We start from the raw sequence: 18,306 nt of genomic DNA, 5'->3' as shown, positions 1-18,306 counted from the left end.
TTGGTTGGTCCCTTCTGTCTGGTTGTCTGCCATGGCTACCCTGACTGGTTCGCTTGCTGTCTTGGCCACTTGGGCTCCTCTCTGCCTTGCTGTCTAGCTATTCTAGCTCTATTGTCCCCTTCCCTCCTCCTAGCCTACACCCCCGCTCGCTCACCCTCTCTAGCCCGGCTGGTGTCCTGACTGACTGCATGCCCGGCCCACACTCACAGGCTGTGCAGCCAGCAGCTAATACACAGGCAGGGTTCTAACCTGGCTGTCAGAGGAGAAGATGTATCCTGTGCATCCTGCATTAGCTTTGTCTGTCAGGCTGCTGTGTCCTTCAGTGACTGACTCTCATTGGTGCTTCTGATGATGATGATCTCTCCCTGTCTGTCTCTGAATACACTCCAACCTCTTCTGGTTCTGTCCTCTGTTGTCGTTCTTCTTTTCTGTTATGATTCTTACATTTCAATGGTTTCTTTAACTCTTCTCCTCTTTTCCTCCTGTCTCCTATGTGTGCTGCTGCTTCCTCTTGTTGTGCCATCCCTCCTTCCTCCTCTTCCTCCTCCTCCGCCTGCAGCCTAGCTCCCAGGTAAGTAGTGAAACCATTTTGGCACGCCGTTTTGGCACATTATTAGTAATACCTCAAAAGTTGTTTCCCCATCCCAAAGGGACATGATCAGGAACGATTGGTATCGGTAGTCCTGGTAGTGGTGCAGTACATAGATGGGTAGTATGACTGTAGAGGGTTGAACTCTGACCTCCTCTGTGGTACTCCATCCATACAGGCTAAGGAGCAAGTTACTAAGAAGGGGGGTCCCAACCTCAAATTAGGCCCCCAGGGGGACAAGAAGCCTGGTCAGATAATGGGGGATCCTCGAAAGGACAACACCATGGACCCAGGCCAGCATGTAAAGGTGTGCTTATTCTAAATCAAACAGCAGGTCAAGACTAGTGACACAACACAGGTGGACCTTGTATTCAACCTTTATTCGGGGTTGATGTCAATTCCATTTCAATTAAGTCAACTCAGTAAGTAAAATAAAAATTCAAATTCCCTTTCTTTCTCATTGAAGAGTATTAGAAATATGGAATTGGAAATTCAGTTATCTTCCTGAATTGACTGAATTAAAATGGAATTGACCCCAACCCTACCTTTATGTATACAGGAGATACAAACAGTATGTTTTGCAGGAAGGACTTGCTCACGATAGCAGCAATGGTCCGTTCTAACCTTATTTAACTACTCAGTTGCTACTCTCTCCCTTCTAACTAGATCAATTCCTAGTCATAATTACTAACTCAGTGTTTGGGTCTCTCGTGTTAAATTGTAGCACTGACATGTTTGTGTTTTGTTCCACAGACACAGAGCAGGATGAAGCTGATTGCAGACAACTATGTAGACGACAACTACCACCCTCATCCTCCTCATCACACCCAACCCCACCCGGGCCCCCAGGCTCAGCTCCCCCAGCCACAGTATCAGCACCCTCCCAACCCCCAACAGCAGCAACATCTGCAACTCTGTCCGTATAATCATATTCTTCATGTTGTATAAGGTCAAACTGGCTCTAGATCAGCACTATTCTGAGACGTTTTATGACAAAAGGCCCAGAACTCAGAACTGATATTATTTTACTCATTGTAGCTACTAAAGTGGAGCACTTACTGTACTTATCCAAAACCATAATATCTTAGTCATCATGAATTTCATTGCCAAATCTAAAGAGAGCACTTTGAGAGGCTGAAATTATAGTAATATTTTAGTCCATTTTGTTTTTAAAATAACATATGTTCTTGCAGACACTATTAGACAAAAAGCAGGCTGTACCTCTCAGTTTCCTATCCTCTCTGTGGTTTGGTGGTCTAATGGCTAGAGTGTTGCATTGTGGGTCTACATCTATGTTTAGATTAACTCCAAGGCTGTGTCTCAAATGGCACCCTACACGGTAGTGAAATACTTTTGACCAGAGCCCCCTGAGCCCTGGTCAAAAGTTGTGCACTATAATGAATAGGGTGCCATTTGGGACAAACTTCAACTCTACTGCAGCTCGTTCCTGATGTGAAGTGAAAAGACACCCAATTTCTATGCTCAGCTTTGTTCTGCAGTCATGCCTTGATCAAGCTGAACACTCTTAACCTTTTCAACCAATACACTGGCATACAAAGTGGCTCTTTAATTAACCGAGGCAATGCAGATTGGATTGATAAGCAACAAGAAGACTTACTATTTCACTATGATATATCAGCATGGAGTAATGCGATGGCTATAGTTAATTCTTACATGTTCTATGTTTGAAAACATTATTGGCATTGTTGAATTAGATTTTCATTATAGCAAGCTGGGACTTATGGTTTGGTTAGCTAAGCTAGCAAGCCTTTTAGTTAGGTTACCAAGGTAACTACTGTAGCTATCTAGTAAACTTGTTAGCTACTTCAGTGGATGTTGAACACATTTCTAGGGGCAAATGTGTTAAATTGTAGCCATGGTATAAAGGCCATGTTTGTTGTTACTGCATATCCTTAAAAATCCTGGCAATAACTGGCTGTTGAGACTGTTCTGTATTTTTATATTTTTTTTGTCTTTCTTACGAAAACATTATTGCAGTCAGAGTGCAGTATGACTGCAGTGCGCTACAGTGTAACTGCAGTTACAGTGCAGTATAATTGTTGTTCAACTGCAGTACACTGCAGTTATTCTGCAATTACTGCGTCCAAAATACCACAGTAGACTGCAGTTACTGCACTTTTAATGCAGTTTTCATTTTTTTGTAAGGTATCACTAAAAAGCTATAGCCGACGCGTCATGGAACATACATTCCACGTCGCTCCTTATTTTCCATATAATGCATAGCCTCTCGTTGATTATCCCTTATATAACCTTTGACTTATACTATCTCCTTTCTACTTTCTTCACTTCCTGCTGACATTTTCTGCTGGCCTATAACACTGTCACCGATAGAATGACGAGGAGAGCATTTGGGCGTAATCGTGTCCATCACAACCTAAGCTCTGATGTTTTTCTGAGGCGTGAGACGTTTTGAAACAATGTCCTGTCTTTTTTTTCTTTCTCTTTCTATTCCTCTTCCTTTTTTCTGTTCTGTTCTCTGTGTTAGGAGTGTGCTGTGGTAATTCTTTTTTTTGCTAACTGATAAGTAACTCTCTTTCTCTCTTTCGCTCTCTCTTTATCTCTCTCTCTTTCTCTCCCCCCCTCTCGATCTTTATTTCTCCCCCTCCCTCTCCTCTCTCGTTTGTAGATGATTCAGTTACTATTTGAGAAGCACAGACATTCTACGATGCTGAAATACATTGAATACCAACCAACCTTTAGTTACCACCACACAATCTACACTTCAATGGGGCCTTTATTAAATGGTTTACTGAGGATGAGGATAGAGAGGAGGAGGAAGAGCAGGGATGATGCAGGTGGGAAGGCCAGACGAGGAGACTGATAGTTGAGGTACAACCCACTTCTAGATTCAGACCAACTTTATTTGGAGAGTCCTCTTTAGGGTTGCAAAATTCCAGTAACTTCAGAAAATTCACAGGTTTTCCAGAAATGCTTATTCCTTCCTGATTACAGGTATAGAATAAAGCACTGTGAGTTACTGGTTAGTGTTCAGTCGACAATCACTGTAAGCGGACAGCAACGACCGTAGAGCTGATTGTACTATTGCGTGTGTTTTTACAGGTGACTGAAGAGCCATCATGTGAAGAGGGGCAGCTGCAGCTCTTTGAGAGTGACTCTGGGGAGGAGGAGACTTCCTACAGACACGTAGGTGTGGTCTGTGAAGTTAGACTGGGTTGGACAGACTGGCTCCCACTCAGACAGACAGACAGACAGACAGACAGACAGACAGACAGACAGACAGACAGACAGACAGACAGACAGACAGACAGACAGACAGACAGACAGACAGACAGACAGACAGACAGACAGACAGACAGACAGACAGACAGACAGACAGACAGACAGACAGACATCTGAGCTGTCTGGTCTCAGCTCCGTGGTTCTGCTCACACAGCCAAACTCACACAGACACTCTGGTATAGTTGTCAAGATGCTCAGCTCACCTGTCTGTCACCTGACGTCCCTACAGAGCCCCGCCCAGTCTCATAAGACTAGCTGCACCCCTCACCCACCTGGCTAAGATCTAACGACTAGCTCTGCCCTGTTTACATGAGGTGCGTTCAGTTCACTTGAACATTTGCTACGTTGCGGAACGGTTTGGAATGAACAAAACGTTTCCCCAAAACATTCTTGTACGTTCTTGAACAGACTTCTAGGTACGTTTCCTCCCGTTTGGGTGGGTGTGACGGGGTGTGGCTTGAAGCAATGAGTGACATATTTAAAGGGCAGCGGCCATGCTGACAGCATTCCCCAACCCAGAACCCAACCCCTCCCCGTTTTTCAACTGCCCATTTAGTACAGCACTGTATCTGTTCAATTGAATGTTCCAGAATGTAAAAATGTACTGAACTCAGCCCTGACTTGCTCCCCCGTTCTCACCAACCTGCGTCTAATTGGTTCACTATCCTGTCTCCGCCTTGCTTACCTGAGCTTTCCACCTGATAAGTTCCTCTGCATCAGCAGTCCTTTCTCTGATTGGCTCCCCTGCCTGGCAGTCTCCACCCTACTGACAGTCTAACACAGCAGCTTAACAGTGCTTCTTGTCCAGCCTGTCTCTGTGTTGTGTGTTTGCTTGTTGTCGTCTTCAATGCCGTTGTCCTGGTGTACCCAGATGTGGTGACATATGTGACAGTTGAGTGTGTAGAAAACCACACAAACCCTTCTAGTGGGAAAACATCCAAGACTGTTACATTCCCCCACTCCCACCACCACCACCTGCCCCCCTCCGTCCTCCATGGTGCCTGTGTGTGTGTGTGTGTGTGTGTGTGTGTGTGTGTGTGTGTGTGTGTGTGTGTGTGTGTGTGTGTGTGTGTGTGTGTGTGTGTGTGTGTGTGTGTGTGTGTGTGTGTGTGTGTGTGTGTGTGTGTGTGTGTGTGTGTGTGTGTGTGTGTGTGTGAATGTGTGTGTGTGTGTGTTTCCCTCCTTGTGGCTGATATCGTGACTGTTGTAGAAAAGTGCCCCATCCTCCATTGGAATCCAAACAGAAGTGATCCCTATACGATGGTCACCTCTGAGTCAACTTCAACACAGAATACAGACAGGACAGTTGTCTCACAACTCCTCCTCCCATTGACCAACAATCACCAGTTCGGATTAAATCAAATTGAAGAAAAAAATAAAGACGTTGTGTGGATGTTGTGTTTGTGTTTTAAATGTCAGAGATTGGTACTAATGATCTGTAAGGAAAGGCAATCCAGATGAGAACACTTTACCATCATGGGGAACGGATTCAGAATCCTCAATTTTCAGGTAATTTACTACTGAATACTTGAAGTAGGGGGTTCTCCTACAATGAGAAGTGAAGATACAGCACCTGGTGTATAGAACATGGTAGAAAACGTGGAACACTTCATTGTGCTGATGCATGCAGATTTTAACGTAATGTGCCAACTGAGAGTGAAAGGTTGGGGAGAATCTCCTATCCTCTATGCAGAGCAAGATCTTGATGTGCAATCAAACTGTTAAGGATTCATCAATGGCCTATCAGTTAACATACACCAGGGTTGTGTTCATTAGGGCACGCAATGTTTTGAAATGTTTTCCAACGGAAAATGAGAATGAGCGTTTCTCATTGGACAAGTCCAAGTTGTCCTTCCCTGTTTCAGCGCATTCTTCTTCTGTTTGGTGCCTAATGAACACGACCCAGGAGTTGAAGGCCAACAGACATCACCAATAGTAATCGAAGGAGCAAAAGACCTGATTCAGAGTATGAGAAGCCTAATACAGGCAGACACATTCACTTTCTTTGTCGTGTACAAGTTGCATTTGATTTATTGTATTATATTGAAAATGCAAACCTTTGGATGAAACAAAACACTGTGACCAAAGCCAGATTATTATTTTTTTTACTTAACAACGTTCATTTTTTGTATTTAAGTTATTCTTGATTACATTTTTTTAATCAGTTTGGCTTATTGAATATGTCAGTTTGGGACTGTACTATTTGTAATATTAACTGTTTTCTGCTGTACAGTAAAGATTTAGGAACAAGTTAAATGTGTGTCCAGCATGCTGAATAATTACTTGTGTGAACGGTCAGCTTATTTCCCATGATGCTCCAGTCCTCATACATGAATTGCGTCTGCATCGTGACAGTGTGATGTTGTGTTTGAGAGTGGTGTGTGTCTCCTCACCTATCGTGTCCCCCTAGTAGACAGCCTGTGCAGTGTTATGAGAGAGGCGGCATAATTTTGGGGTGTTACGCATGTAAATCTGTCAGAAGTGTGTGTGCGTGTGTGCGTGTGCATGCATACGTGTGTACGTGTACTGTAGGTGTGTGCGCATGTGTATGTGTAAGAGACAAAGAAAGAGAGCGAGAGAATCCAAATTCTCTGTTGCAGGAAACCCCCTGAGAGAAAGAGAGAGAATGTTCTGTTCAGCATGGATACTGTGTTTTAAAACCTACTGTAGGAGGCTCTCTCCACTGCCCCAGACGTTTGCTATTGTATGTGCTGTATCAGAATACTACTATTGAGTGTTGGCCAGCTTGTTTATATTCATTCAATAAAGGTGACTTTCTTTCAGACTTGTATGAGGGCTGGTCTCTATGTTAATAGTACTGTATGTCTGGTTATAAACTACACATGAAGAACTGAGATCACATGCATACTTTCACTATGTATCATAGCTATGATTACTCTCCTATAGTATAATATCCACCTCTCGTCACCTAAGAAAACTGACCTGCCGGTTGGTTGACCATGCTGTACAAATGTTCATTCATGGTACTGTATATAAAACAATTAAAAGATCAGCCTGTGAAATGTAAGTCATTATGTACTGTGTGATTGAGTTGTTACTGCTAATGAACAGTCTCCATTTTACTAATGTACAGCATCTGTATAAATGCACTGTAAATGGACAACAGAAGACACACAAAGACATTTGAAGGATGTTTTTTTCTCCCAGAATGAGTAAGATGCTCCTGACTTTTTGTCATTGCTAGATGCTGTTTCATCTCTCTGTTCTCAAGCTCAAGGTTAGCCAGATAACATTGTTAAGGGTGACATAGTAAGATGTCCACACACTTTAGTTTTAGAGTAGTTTTTCAATTTTCACGATTTTAGTTTCCCCATTAAATGAAATGTGCTAACAATATTTTAGTCAGTCACTGTCATCTGTTTAGTAAAAGGCTAGTTAACTTAATATGGAGATGTCATTCACTGACTCTCTGTGTTCTCTATTTGTGGGTACAATTATATTGACGAAGGGAACATAAGACTTAGACAATATTCGAGATTTAACACATTGCCGTAGTATGAAATATTATTTTCCTCTGATCTCACAGACTTTCCTCAGCCTAGTCTGACAGTGTGTCCTACAGTCATCAGAGAGAGAGACTCAGTTCAGTTAAGCTGAGCTGTCTGAGTCCTCCTTCTGCCTCTGTAGCTCAGTGATTCTTCCACATAGTGGGAAGAGTGAACTTACTCTAGCTTCATTCTGTAGACATACACTCACAGGAGCTCAGCTGCTCAGATGAACAGGTCAAAGTTCACCAGCTGAGGTCAAAATACAATGGCAGTACAGTGCTACAGGTTCACAGTTTAGATCCATACGCAGTGAGCCTTCAGCAGTCACAATGCAGGGTAAGAATACTATTTCAATAGTTGTAAACCATGTACTGGTGTGCCATTACTACCATGTTCCTCTTGGGATATTTCATCATACTGTTTGTTGTCATAAGCTATTACATGAACAATTAAGGAATATATTATCTCCTTAATTTCCCATACTGTCGCTGTATGTAACGGGTGTCGTCGTAATGAGACCAAGGTGCAGCGGAGTTTGTGTGTTCATCTCAGATATTTAATGAAAAAAGGAGAACACTTTACAAAAATAAACCAAAGACGACAGCAAAACAGTCCTGTCAGGAAAAACTCGCAACAGAAAACAATCCCCCACAACCCCCAAAGGAAAAACAGGCTGCCTATGTATGACTCCCAATCAGCAACAACGAACTACAGCTGTTCTTGATTGTGAGCCACACACGGCCAACAAAAGAAACAAACCAACATAGAAAAATAAACATAGAACGCCCACCCATGTAACACCCTGGCCTAACCAAAATAGAGAACAAAAACCCCTCTCTATGGCACGGGCGTTACACTGTATGAGGTAATGGACTCAAGATCCTTAAATGGATAGTATGAGATTTAGTCAATTAAGCCCTTTTTCTACTTAGCCGGAGTCAGATGAACTCATGGAAACCATGTTGAAGTAGTTTCGCAAGTTATAACTAGTGCTAACGCTAGTTAGCAATTACGCTATTGCTGGTTAGCGAATAAAATTTCTCAAAACCACAAAATACCAACCCCTCAATTATTCTATTCTCAAAGACCTTCCTCAGCTGAAAGTGAGTTCTGGAGTCATCAGAGAGAGAGAGACTCAGTTCAGCTGTGCTGTCAAACTCACTCATCCTGTACGCAGACACTCACAGGAAAAGAGCTGCACTCTTGGGCAGGTCAAGCATTTCCAGCTGGGATCAAAGTGACGTGTTACTACACTTTAGAGATCAAAAAACTGAACCACAAATACAAATACAGTTGTCAAAAACATAAAACCAAAAAGTCAAAGACAAATCTTCTACTCAGACAGACAAGTTAGTTTGTTGGTTTTGAAAATGTAATTGAAGCCATCTAATTATGCAACATGTCAGCTGTTAAAGACAAATAGCCTGAGACAACAAAAATAGTGACTGAGAAATTATTCTGATTGTTCCTCTGCAACATTACCCACCATTTCCGTATCAGACTGGTTTCTGCTATCTGTGGTTTTCCTGTGAACAATCTCCACATCTACTTCTCTATTCAAACAATCCTCTCTGACACAGTCACCATCTTCTGTTAAGTCAGACTAACAGACTGTAGACGTCTGATGAATGGCGTTGTTCGTCCCTGATATGGCTGGTCATCTGTTTTTGGTCATCCTCCTTTTCGGTGAGTTATTCCTCCATTCCAAGTTCCATCATCTGTTAGTGCTACAGGATTCTCTCTCCTCTTTTAATATTTTACTTCAGGAAGTCTTTATATATTTCTGAATCTCATGACTCTAATAAGTGTCCTATTCCATTGATCATCTTATTGATGTATTTTTCTCTACCATTATATTTTGTTCAGATCAGAATGACTACTGCTTGATAACATGCCCATGGATCCATTGTAGTATATGATACTTTACCAACTTATGATACTTTACCAACTTCAGCAAAGTGTTCTTGTCTCTCATGCTTTTTTTGAATGGCACATTTTCCTGACCAAGACCTATTGTGTTATTTCCAGTCACCTTCCAATACATCGAAGCCCAAGGTCATTGTGAGTGTTTTTTACTTTTACTAAATAATAATACCGTCAATCAATCAAAGTTATCTTGTTAACCCAAACTACATAATTGTAGATACACTGATATCATCTACTAGACAACAGTGAATTAATTGTTTTTCTTTTTCAAACGTATATCAAGTACTGCCATATCTATGAGTACTTAAACATTGAAAATTAATTTATAATTAAATGACAAGTGACACACTCCATCATCCCCCACACCATATTAGCAAGGACTCCATGCGATTCAATTTCATTTCACACCCGAGAATGTAAGGAATTAAGTGAAAGGAAATCATTGTAAACACAGCACACATGACTAAATGGCACTCATAAATAGACATGATATCAAATAAGACATGCTGTTATTTAATATAAAGAGAACGGCTGGCTCTAGTTTAGTAGAGTGTCAATTGTGACATATACATTACATTCAAATAGAGTGATGCAAAAAGGAGTCTCTGTCTTCTCCTAACAGATCCAAAACCAGACATTACAGTCAATTTTGATGAGTACTTCAACATCATCTGTTTGATTCCTGGATCCGTCAGTCCTGACACCACCTGTAACCTGTATGTTGGAGAGGAGAGTCAGCCATCCTTCACAGCAAAGACCAAGAAGAGACAATCCACCTCAGCACCCGGAAAGGAGTTCTGTCAATTCACTCCAAAACATAGTGATCTGATCAGTCGTCTACAGTCAGTGAGGAGTAAGGAGGTGAGCTGTGATTACAGAGTGAGCTCAGGACCAAACTCTCTCTCTCCACGCAGTGATGGGTACAGCTTTACAGGTGAGTCATTATCTAAACAAATCTATCAGGGCTGCAGGTCTTCATGATCTGACTCACTTTGATTTTAGCATCTTCTTAGTATGACTATATTCATTCTGACCAACAAACTAAATACCACATTTCAATGTTTTCAGATCTGGTGGGAGTTCACATTAGTGATCCAACAACTAAACCCTTTCCAACAGGTAGGCTACACATTCGTTTTGTTTCTTTTTTTAAATGTACTTTGTGGTGCTTCTTAGGGCTGTGGAGGTATCAACATTTTGTCAGCCGGTGATTGTCAAGCAAATAACTGTCGGTCTCACGGTATTTGACCGTTAATTAACATAAACACATTTAGCATCTCCTGTCTTCCACACATAGCCGACAAGCCATTTTAAAAATTCTAATAAATCCATGTAATATAGCCCACACCTTCACAATAAATTCATTATTTATTTTAGACAGGTCTGAAGAAGCATGATATGAAGAACATTTAGTCTATTTCAGAAGAAAAGAAGAGCATACTCTGAGTTGTCCTTCTGTTAGGTCCTCATGTGGCTATGCCAAATGGCTGTGGGCGACACTAGTTAATGTAGCAAACAAGATCTGCTTATAATTCCGTGGTATTATTTTATATTATGAAGAATACAATTGAACAAATGCTTAATTTAGAGTTATTAATGTAACTATAGTTGTTCTACAAACGATGGGCTACATGTTTAGATTTTTAATACACAGTAAAGCTGCATGATGAGACTCTAATGATGATTTGAAAAACGTTGCTTGAAAGGCATGATCTCTGCTCTGTTTTTGCGCAGGCTGTACACACTCCAGTAGTCTCTCATTCACAATTTGACAAGCACTTCATAATGCCGCGAATTCCACGGTGGAATCCCCTATGTGGCCGTAATGCACCCTAAAAAATCCATGCCTTTTGCGGCCTGGAGTGCTGTGTTGTGCCCTTCTCCCTGAGTGTGCTGCCAATCCAAAGCTCTCTCACTCATACGGTTCTCTGTCACATGATCGGGTCTTTCTCACAGGCTACAAGTTAAGACAGACACATCGGGGACGCAACTGTGCGAGTCCTTATCCAATTCCGAGGTGCCTATTGAAGATATTGGAACTGTCCACATTACCTTTTCGTCAGCCTGCAAGATAGGTTGGCTTAACGAACAGCAAAAGTACTAGCCTATGTCAATCTACTATCCCCCATAGTACAAAAATGTACCTATTCCATTCTGTGCAAGAAATAGATATACCAAACATAGTCTGGGACAGTTGTGGGATGTGATAGATCTAAAATTAATACAACCAATAGCATCAAAAAAACTATTTTATGCAATGTGGCTGACGCAACAGATCAGAACGTTTATCTTAAAATATTGATAAACTATTTGGCTATTTCTTCACATTATAAGAGCAGCAATGAGCACAAAGAGTAGGCTATAAGCGCGAATGTTCCATTAGCGGAAAACACCATTATCAAAAAGGACCGCTTGTACATTTTTTAAAAAGTGACCTCTTGTAAGTTAGCATTTCACAGTAAGGTCTACCTGTTGTATTCGGCATGTGACAAATAAAGCCAGTGTAGCGGTAACACGGCAACAGCCCTAGTGCTGCTGTTATTTTATAGCAGAGCTCGTTACAGCAGAAAGAAAGGCCCTGGTTCTACTTTTCCCCTCATCATCACAGTGAGTCCTACAACAGGTGTATTCGTCCTCTAAGGGACCGTCTTTGCAAATACAGTTTCCAATTGTACATTCAGTCAAAGGTCTGGGTGTCAACAATAATGTGCCACATTATGCTATTGTGAACATGTCATTTTCCTGTTGACTGAGTTGTGTTGTTTTCTAACTAAATGATGAATACCTTAATTCTTGTGTAATCAGATACACAATTAACTTGTCTTGTATTGCTTCCCAGCAGGTTCGACTGTTAGTTCTACTTTGACCCCCAACACTCCAGTGAGACCAACTACCTATAGGCCCACTAAAAGTAACTTAGTTTCCAGTTAAACATGTTCTGTTCTCATTAATTCACTAAAGCTCTGAGCAGTTTACAAAAAAAAATATTCATAGCTGCGTGTAATTTCAGTCCAGGTTTGTGTACTTTTAGTCCATCTGATTTGTAGGTAATGTGTAGTGTACTTCTCTCTTTCTGTATAAATGATGACTTTGTTGTGTAATGAGTTCTCTTCTCACCAGGTTTGACCTCTCCTTTGACCCCCAGTACAGCACTGAATCCATCATCAGGTGTGTTAGTCATCTTTACCTAGTTAGCAGATAGAACCGAAACAAATAGAATTGCTTTATGTTCCTCTGGTTTTTGTAAGTTTTCATTAGAAATTTGCCTCATTATAAAAAAAGAGGTTGCTACTTGATTAATTAAATCAACACATTTAGATACATTTAGATAATACGTTTTGTGTAATTAGAATGACTTTCCTTGCACCAGGTTCGACTCTTAGTTCTACTCTGACCACTGACACTCCAAGTAAAGGTAAGTATGTCCACAACATTTTAGTTTAGTCTGTAATAAGTTGTGTTGTGTGGTAATTGTTGATAAAGGGTATCTCTCTTCCATGTGCACATGAGGTCAAAGCTCAACAGACATTGTTGTGAATTCAAACAGTCAAGAAAGCGTTCCATGTATGTGTCTTTCTCTAGCTACCTACCTGTCTTTTTTACACAACTGAGACATGCAACCTCACAATGCCACATTTTCTGAGATCAAATGTTGAGATGTAGTATTGACTCTGGGGATACAAGCTAATGGCCTTCCCAATGTCACCAAACAGCTGTGCAATTTTGGCAGGTGTAATATGAGTTCTCTCATCTCACCAGGTTTGACCTCTCCTTTGACCCCCAGCACAGCAGTGAATCCTACATCAGGTGTGCTAGTAATCTTTACCTAGTTAGCAGATAGAACCGAAACAAATAGAATAGCTTCATCTTACCCAGGTTTTCTGACTCACAAACTTCCTCTGATTTAAAAAAAGAGGTTGATATTTCATTCATTAAATCAACCCATTTAGATACATTTACTTTTGTATAGTCAGATCCAATGACTTTGCTTTGCACCACGTTCGACTACGAGTTCTACTTTGACAACTGACACACCAAAGAGCCCACATGATTTTAGTTTAGTGGCGTAATAAGTTGTGTTGTGTGTTAACTGTTAACAAGTCTCTCTCTTGCATGTGCCCAGGAGGTCAAAGCTCCACAGAAAGTGTTCTGGGTAAGTATCATTCTCTAGCTGACTACCTGTCTTTTCCTACACAAATCAAACAACTGAAACATACAACCTCACAATTAACATTTTTATAAACACTTGAGATGTGGTATTGACCCTGGGAACACAAGCTAATGACCTTCCCAATGTCACCAAACTGCTGTGCAAATATGGCAGGCAGCAGTGGGTGTGGCTTCTGGGGTGGGCGTTCAAATACTGTTTCCAATTGTACATGCAGTCAAGGTTTTAACAAATTATAAAATAGTGAACATGTAATATTTCTACAGAATCAGTTGTGTTCTACTGACTCAGAAATAATGAATACCTTTTGTCTTGTGTAATCAGATACAGAATTCACTTGTATTACTTTCCAGCAGGTTTGACTGTTACTTCTACTTTGACCCCTGACATCACAGTGAGACCAACTAGTAAGTATCGCTTAGATTGTTATTTCATTTTTGTTCACTCGAATTCACTAAAGCTCCAACTGATTTACTCATAAACCTATTCATATCTGCTTGTACTTTCCCTCTAAATTGTTGTACTTTTCTTAGATATGAAACATATTTTTTATTCTCCTACATCATGCGTGTCGGTCATCTTTAGTTAGCAAAACTGAAACAAATAGACTTCCTTTATCTTAACCAGGTTTCAGTATTAATTGATTTTTTAATCACACATTTGCACACAGGAGGTCAAAGCTCCACAGACAGTGTTGTGGGTAAGTATACTTCTCTAGCGGACTACTTGTCTTTTCCTACACAAATTAAACAACTGAGACATACAACCTCACAATTAAAATTCTGATCAAATCTTGAGATGTAGTATTGACCCTGGGGATACAAGCTAATGACCTTCCCAATGTCACCAAACAGCTGTGCAATTATGGCTGGCAGCAGTGGATGTGGCTTCTGGAGTGGGCGTTTAAATACTATTTCCAATTGTCAAATCAGTCAAGGGTCTAGATTTTAACAATAATATGCCATATAATGAAATTCTGAACATGTAATCTCTCTACTGACTGAGTTCTGTTGTTATCTGACATGAATAATGAATACCTTTATACTTGTGTAATCAGATATAAAATCACCTTTTATTTCTTCCCAGCAGATTCGACTGCTCCTTTAACTTTGGCTCCTGACATCACAGTGAGACCAACTACAAGTAAGTAGGCCCTAAGTTTAGCTTAGTAATTAGAATATTTTTGTTCACATTAATTCACCAAAGACTGATACTTCTACTTTGACCCCTGGCATCACAGTGACAATAACTAGTAAGTATCGCTTAGGTTGCTATTTCATTTTTGTTCACTCTAATTTACTGAAGCGCCAACTGGTTTACTCATAAACCTATTCATCGCTGCTTGTACTTTCCCTCTAAATTGTTGAACTTTTCTTAGATATGAAAGACATTTTTTCTTCTCCTACATCAGGTGTTAGTCATCTTTAGTTAGCAAAACTGAAACAAATAGACTACCTTTATCTTACCCAGGTTTTTGTATTTATACTTTTTTTATGACACATTTGCAAACAGGATGTCAAAGCTCCAAAGACAGCGTTGTGAATTCAAAGTGTAAAAAAATGGTTTCGGATAAGTATCCTTATTTAGTAATCCACGGCAAAAATTAACTTGTGTGTTCCTACTAGCGCTGACTTTGCTGATAACTACTTTGTTGAGGGAACTTTCTATGATTGTGATATGTTGTTGTCTCACCTAGCAATCTTAAGATGAATTAACTGATGTAAGTCACTCTGCATAAGAGCGTCTGCTAAATTACTTAAATGTAAATGTCAAATGTTTAGCTGACTAGCTGTCTTTTCTCACACATATGAAAACAGAAACATTTTCTAAGACTGACAATAATATGGTTTACCATTTAAGTATTTACTTTGGGATTCTGAGTTAATGACCTCTCCTGATGACATCATGTCACCAAACAGCTGTGCAATTATGGCAGGCAGTAGTGGGTGTGGCTTCTGGAGTGGGCGTGTTCCTGATGGGATTGACAGCTGTCTGTCTCTGCAGGAGGACCAGTGAGTACTTCTGATTCTGTATATCAAATATTTTTCAAACATTTTCCTTTGTCAAATTAATGTAAGTGCCTTTGACATGGGTTAGTCTATCAACTCCTTTTGGTGATATTGTGTATTGTAGGCTATATTCAATATAATATGGCCTAATTTGTTTTTCAGAGAAACATTCTCAGAGGTAAGAATTCTCCTTGTGAATATGATGCAGATTGTATCAACCTTTAGTTCTGTATTGTCCATGATGAGATGTTCTTACCACAACCTTCTTATACTTTTATGTTGTACAGACCTACAACCAGACAGGATGATCACAGCCAATGTATGTTCCAAACAAAATACATAAAACACTGCACACACTACTAACACAACTACACACATGCATGTACAAACACAAATTGTAATTACATTTTAATTTTGTTTCTGTTGTAGGTGATTTGGTGATGGGAGCTATGAGCAGTGCAGGCATGTTGGATTCAAGGGATGCTGGGATCTATTCTCTCATCACCTCTGTACCGTCCACGTTTTTGCCTTCAGGTGAGTTTGTAACAGAATGTCTTCTATCCCCGTCTTCCTGACCTGGGATGTGAATATGGGACCCTCAGCACAATAACACTTTGTCACTCAATGCCAACCGTACTAACTTAAAACATAAAATAAGGTGTTAGTCAGAGCATCTTGAAAGCATGAGAACAGAGCTGTAAATCTACAGAGTGGTTTGAGACAGGAAGAGAAGTGTGAAGTGACATTAAGCATAGCAAATTAACACGCACAACCACCCCCCCAACACACACACACACAAACACACACACAAATACACAGAACCTCTAACTCAGTCTCCCTCTGTGTTGTACAGGCCCTGTTGAAGAGAATGGACAGTCATCTGAAAAAGACAATGTAAGTTCAGAATCACACACTGTGTTTGGGGATTGTGATCGACTCTCAGTTTCAGATTGATGTTACAACCACTTAGTATACACAGTTACATTTACAGTCAAAGGACTGAAGTTAAACTCTCTGTTTCTTTTCTCTAGTCTGATACGTACCACGTATACAGCTCAATCCCCGACAGACCATCAACCTCCGCCCAGCCGGATGGGTTGTACAGTCTTCTGCAGACACACTGAAACTATACCACTGGCTGTCTGTAGCTATTTCTCACAGAAATACTCTGCCATCCCATGGCAAAATGTGTAGAACTGCAGGAAATAAGCTTTAAAACGGAATTTCTTTCAACCCCCAACCTGAAAAATACAGATTTCCTAAATGTTATTAAAATCTCCCCAGTACCCCATGTGTACATGTTATTTGACGTCAATTTACTCAGCACTTCAGAGTCTCCCTTTCAATGTGCAGTGTTGTAGACACATTCTAGAGTTTTAGTTCAATGACTGCGAAGCAGTTATGTTGTAAATGTTGTGAGCCCATACCTTTCATGACAATTTTTTTCTCCAGTTAACTTTGGAGATGAGCCTATTTTGACCATCCTGATCTCGTGAGTCTACAGGTGTAGGATCTTAATTTGAGCCAGTTTGCTACAGCAGGGAAATAATCCTGCAGCTACTGGAAATGTGAATTAATATGTGGATTGTAGTTATTGGACATTTCTGTAGGGGTTGATACATTTAAATGACAAACTTTAGAATCACAAATACACTATACATTTGCATTTCCTGCTGTAGAGGAAAATTCTCATAAAAAAAGAGTGATCAAATTAAGGTCCTACATCTGTACAATGTTTCGATACACACTAGAGTCCAGCAGTAAGGATGGTGGATCAGGCTATGGGGGATGGCTTCTTTTGTTTAAAAAAGTGGTGGTCCGCCCTGACCTCCTAATCCCTCTTCTATAAGATTCTTGATATACAGTAAATACAAAATCCTACACTTCTTTGCTCTGTTCGAAACGCTCTCTTCTGTAAAACAAAAAAGCATGCAGAATAAATTGAATTCAACCATTCCCTCATCTTTGTTAGTATTTTACATTATTTGATTTTATCTTGATTATTCAAGATAATGCTAAAAATATGTACTGTTATCAGTGTCATCGTTTTCAGGCCGTTGGTGAAGCTCAAGGTGCTATTTTCACAAAATATTTTTTTCAGTCCATATAACTACCTTGTCATCGAAACAGAACCTCTTTTGGTCGATTTCCCAGAGACAGTTTATGCCTAGTCCTGGACTAAAAAGCATGTTCAATGGATAATTTACATATTTTTACTCCAATGGTAGGCTTAATATGGGTCTGGGAAACCAACCATTGGTGTTATGGACTACAGGTAGTCAAGGACATTGATAATTTTGCTCTTGCATCCAGATTCTCTGTATTGTGGTCAGTTCAGCTGTGAGGGGGGCAAAGATGCCTACATTCTCCTGCAGCAGTCACAGACAGTCTTCAGATCACATACCAACCAGTACATGCATGCTGTCACGTATCCACACCTAGAAACAGGTGCACGAAACTTCAGCCTATCACATTTGTGACTTGTTTCTGGAAACTAGGAATATGTCAGGCGTCAGTACTTCACAGGCGAGGCATGGATAAATTTTTTTTATCAAAATGCATTTTTTGGGCAGAAATGCCTTCTGGAACATGTATATCAACTGTAAATACAAGTAAAATTGTTAAATTATGAACCTAGTTGATTTAGCCACAGAAAAAGACAGGAACATTGTGAGATGGTGACCACAGATAGGGCAGCTCTGCTTTTAGCTACTAAGCAACTTGGCAGTTATTTCTTACATTATTACCCCAGGAAATGTTTTGTGTTATTACATACAGAACTTTTCGATATCAGAGCGGCGGTAACTCACCAGCATTACGACCAGGAATACAACTTTCTCAAAT

General features: G+C 40.3%; 1 protein-coding gene and 1 long non-coding RNA gene across 11 annotated transcripts in view; both read left to right on the top strand.

Annotated features, from left to right (window-relative positions):
* Positions 1-16,737, top strand: part of LOC115208223 (nuclear pore complex protein DDB_G0274915) — a 54,311-nt gene extending 37,574 nt beyond the window's left edge. For 5 of the 10 annotated variants that reach the window (XM_029776096.1, XM_029776100.1, XM_029776095.1 and 2 more), the window contains 13 exons: positions 12,406-12,453; positions 12,656-12,700; positions 13,045-13,092; positions 13,409-13,438; positions 13,807-13,860; positions 14,124-14,153; positions 14,540-14,596; positions 15,373-15,465; positions 15,625-15,640; positions 15,750-15,781; positions 15,892-15,996; positions 16,316-16,356; positions 16,494-16,737. In XM_029776096.1, the coding sequence (XP_029631956.1) occupies positions 12,406-12,453; positions 12,656-12,700; positions 13,045-13,092; positions 13,409-13,438; positions 13,807-13,860; positions 14,124-14,153; positions 14,540-14,596; positions 15,373-15,465; positions 15,625-15,640; positions 15,750-15,781; positions 15,892-15,996; positions 16,316-16,356; positions 16,494-16,586 (692 nt within the window). In that variant the 3' untranslated portion in view covers positions 16,587-16,737. Of the gene's footprint in view, positions 1-8,863; positions 9,046-9,387; positions 9,421-9,907; positions 10,220-10,353; positions 10,405-12,124; positions 12,197-12,390; positions 12,454-12,655; positions 12,701-13,044; positions 13,093-13,408; positions 13,439-13,806; positions 13,861-14,123; positions 14,154-14,539; positions 14,597-15,372; positions 15,466-15,624; positions 15,641-15,749; positions 15,782-15,891; positions 15,997-16,315; positions 16,357-16,493 lie in introns of those variants that run through there. The other 5 variants (XM_029776103.1, XM_029776105.1, XM_029776102.1 and 2 more) reach the window with 5 other exon arrangements.
* LOC115208226 (uncharacterized) lies at positions 1,434-3,856 on the top strand. The gene is made up of 3 exons (XR_003881122.1): positions 1,434-1,505; positions 3,237-3,439; positions 3,671-3,856. It is a non-coding gene; the product is annotated as an uncharacterized LOC115208226 (long non-coding RNA).
* Positions 16,738-18,306: the final 1,569 nt, after the last annotated feature.

This window comes from Salmo trutta, chromosome 14 (assembly GCF_901001165.1).
Source record: "Salmo trutta chromosome 14, fSalTru1.1, whole genome shotgun sequence".
Lineage (NCBI taxonomy): Eukaryota > Metazoa > Chordata > Actinopteri > Salmoniformes > Salmonidae > Salmo > Salmo trutta.
The sequence above is the reverse complement of the archived record's forward strand: the minus strand, read 5'-3'. Positions and strand labels throughout refer to the sequence as shown.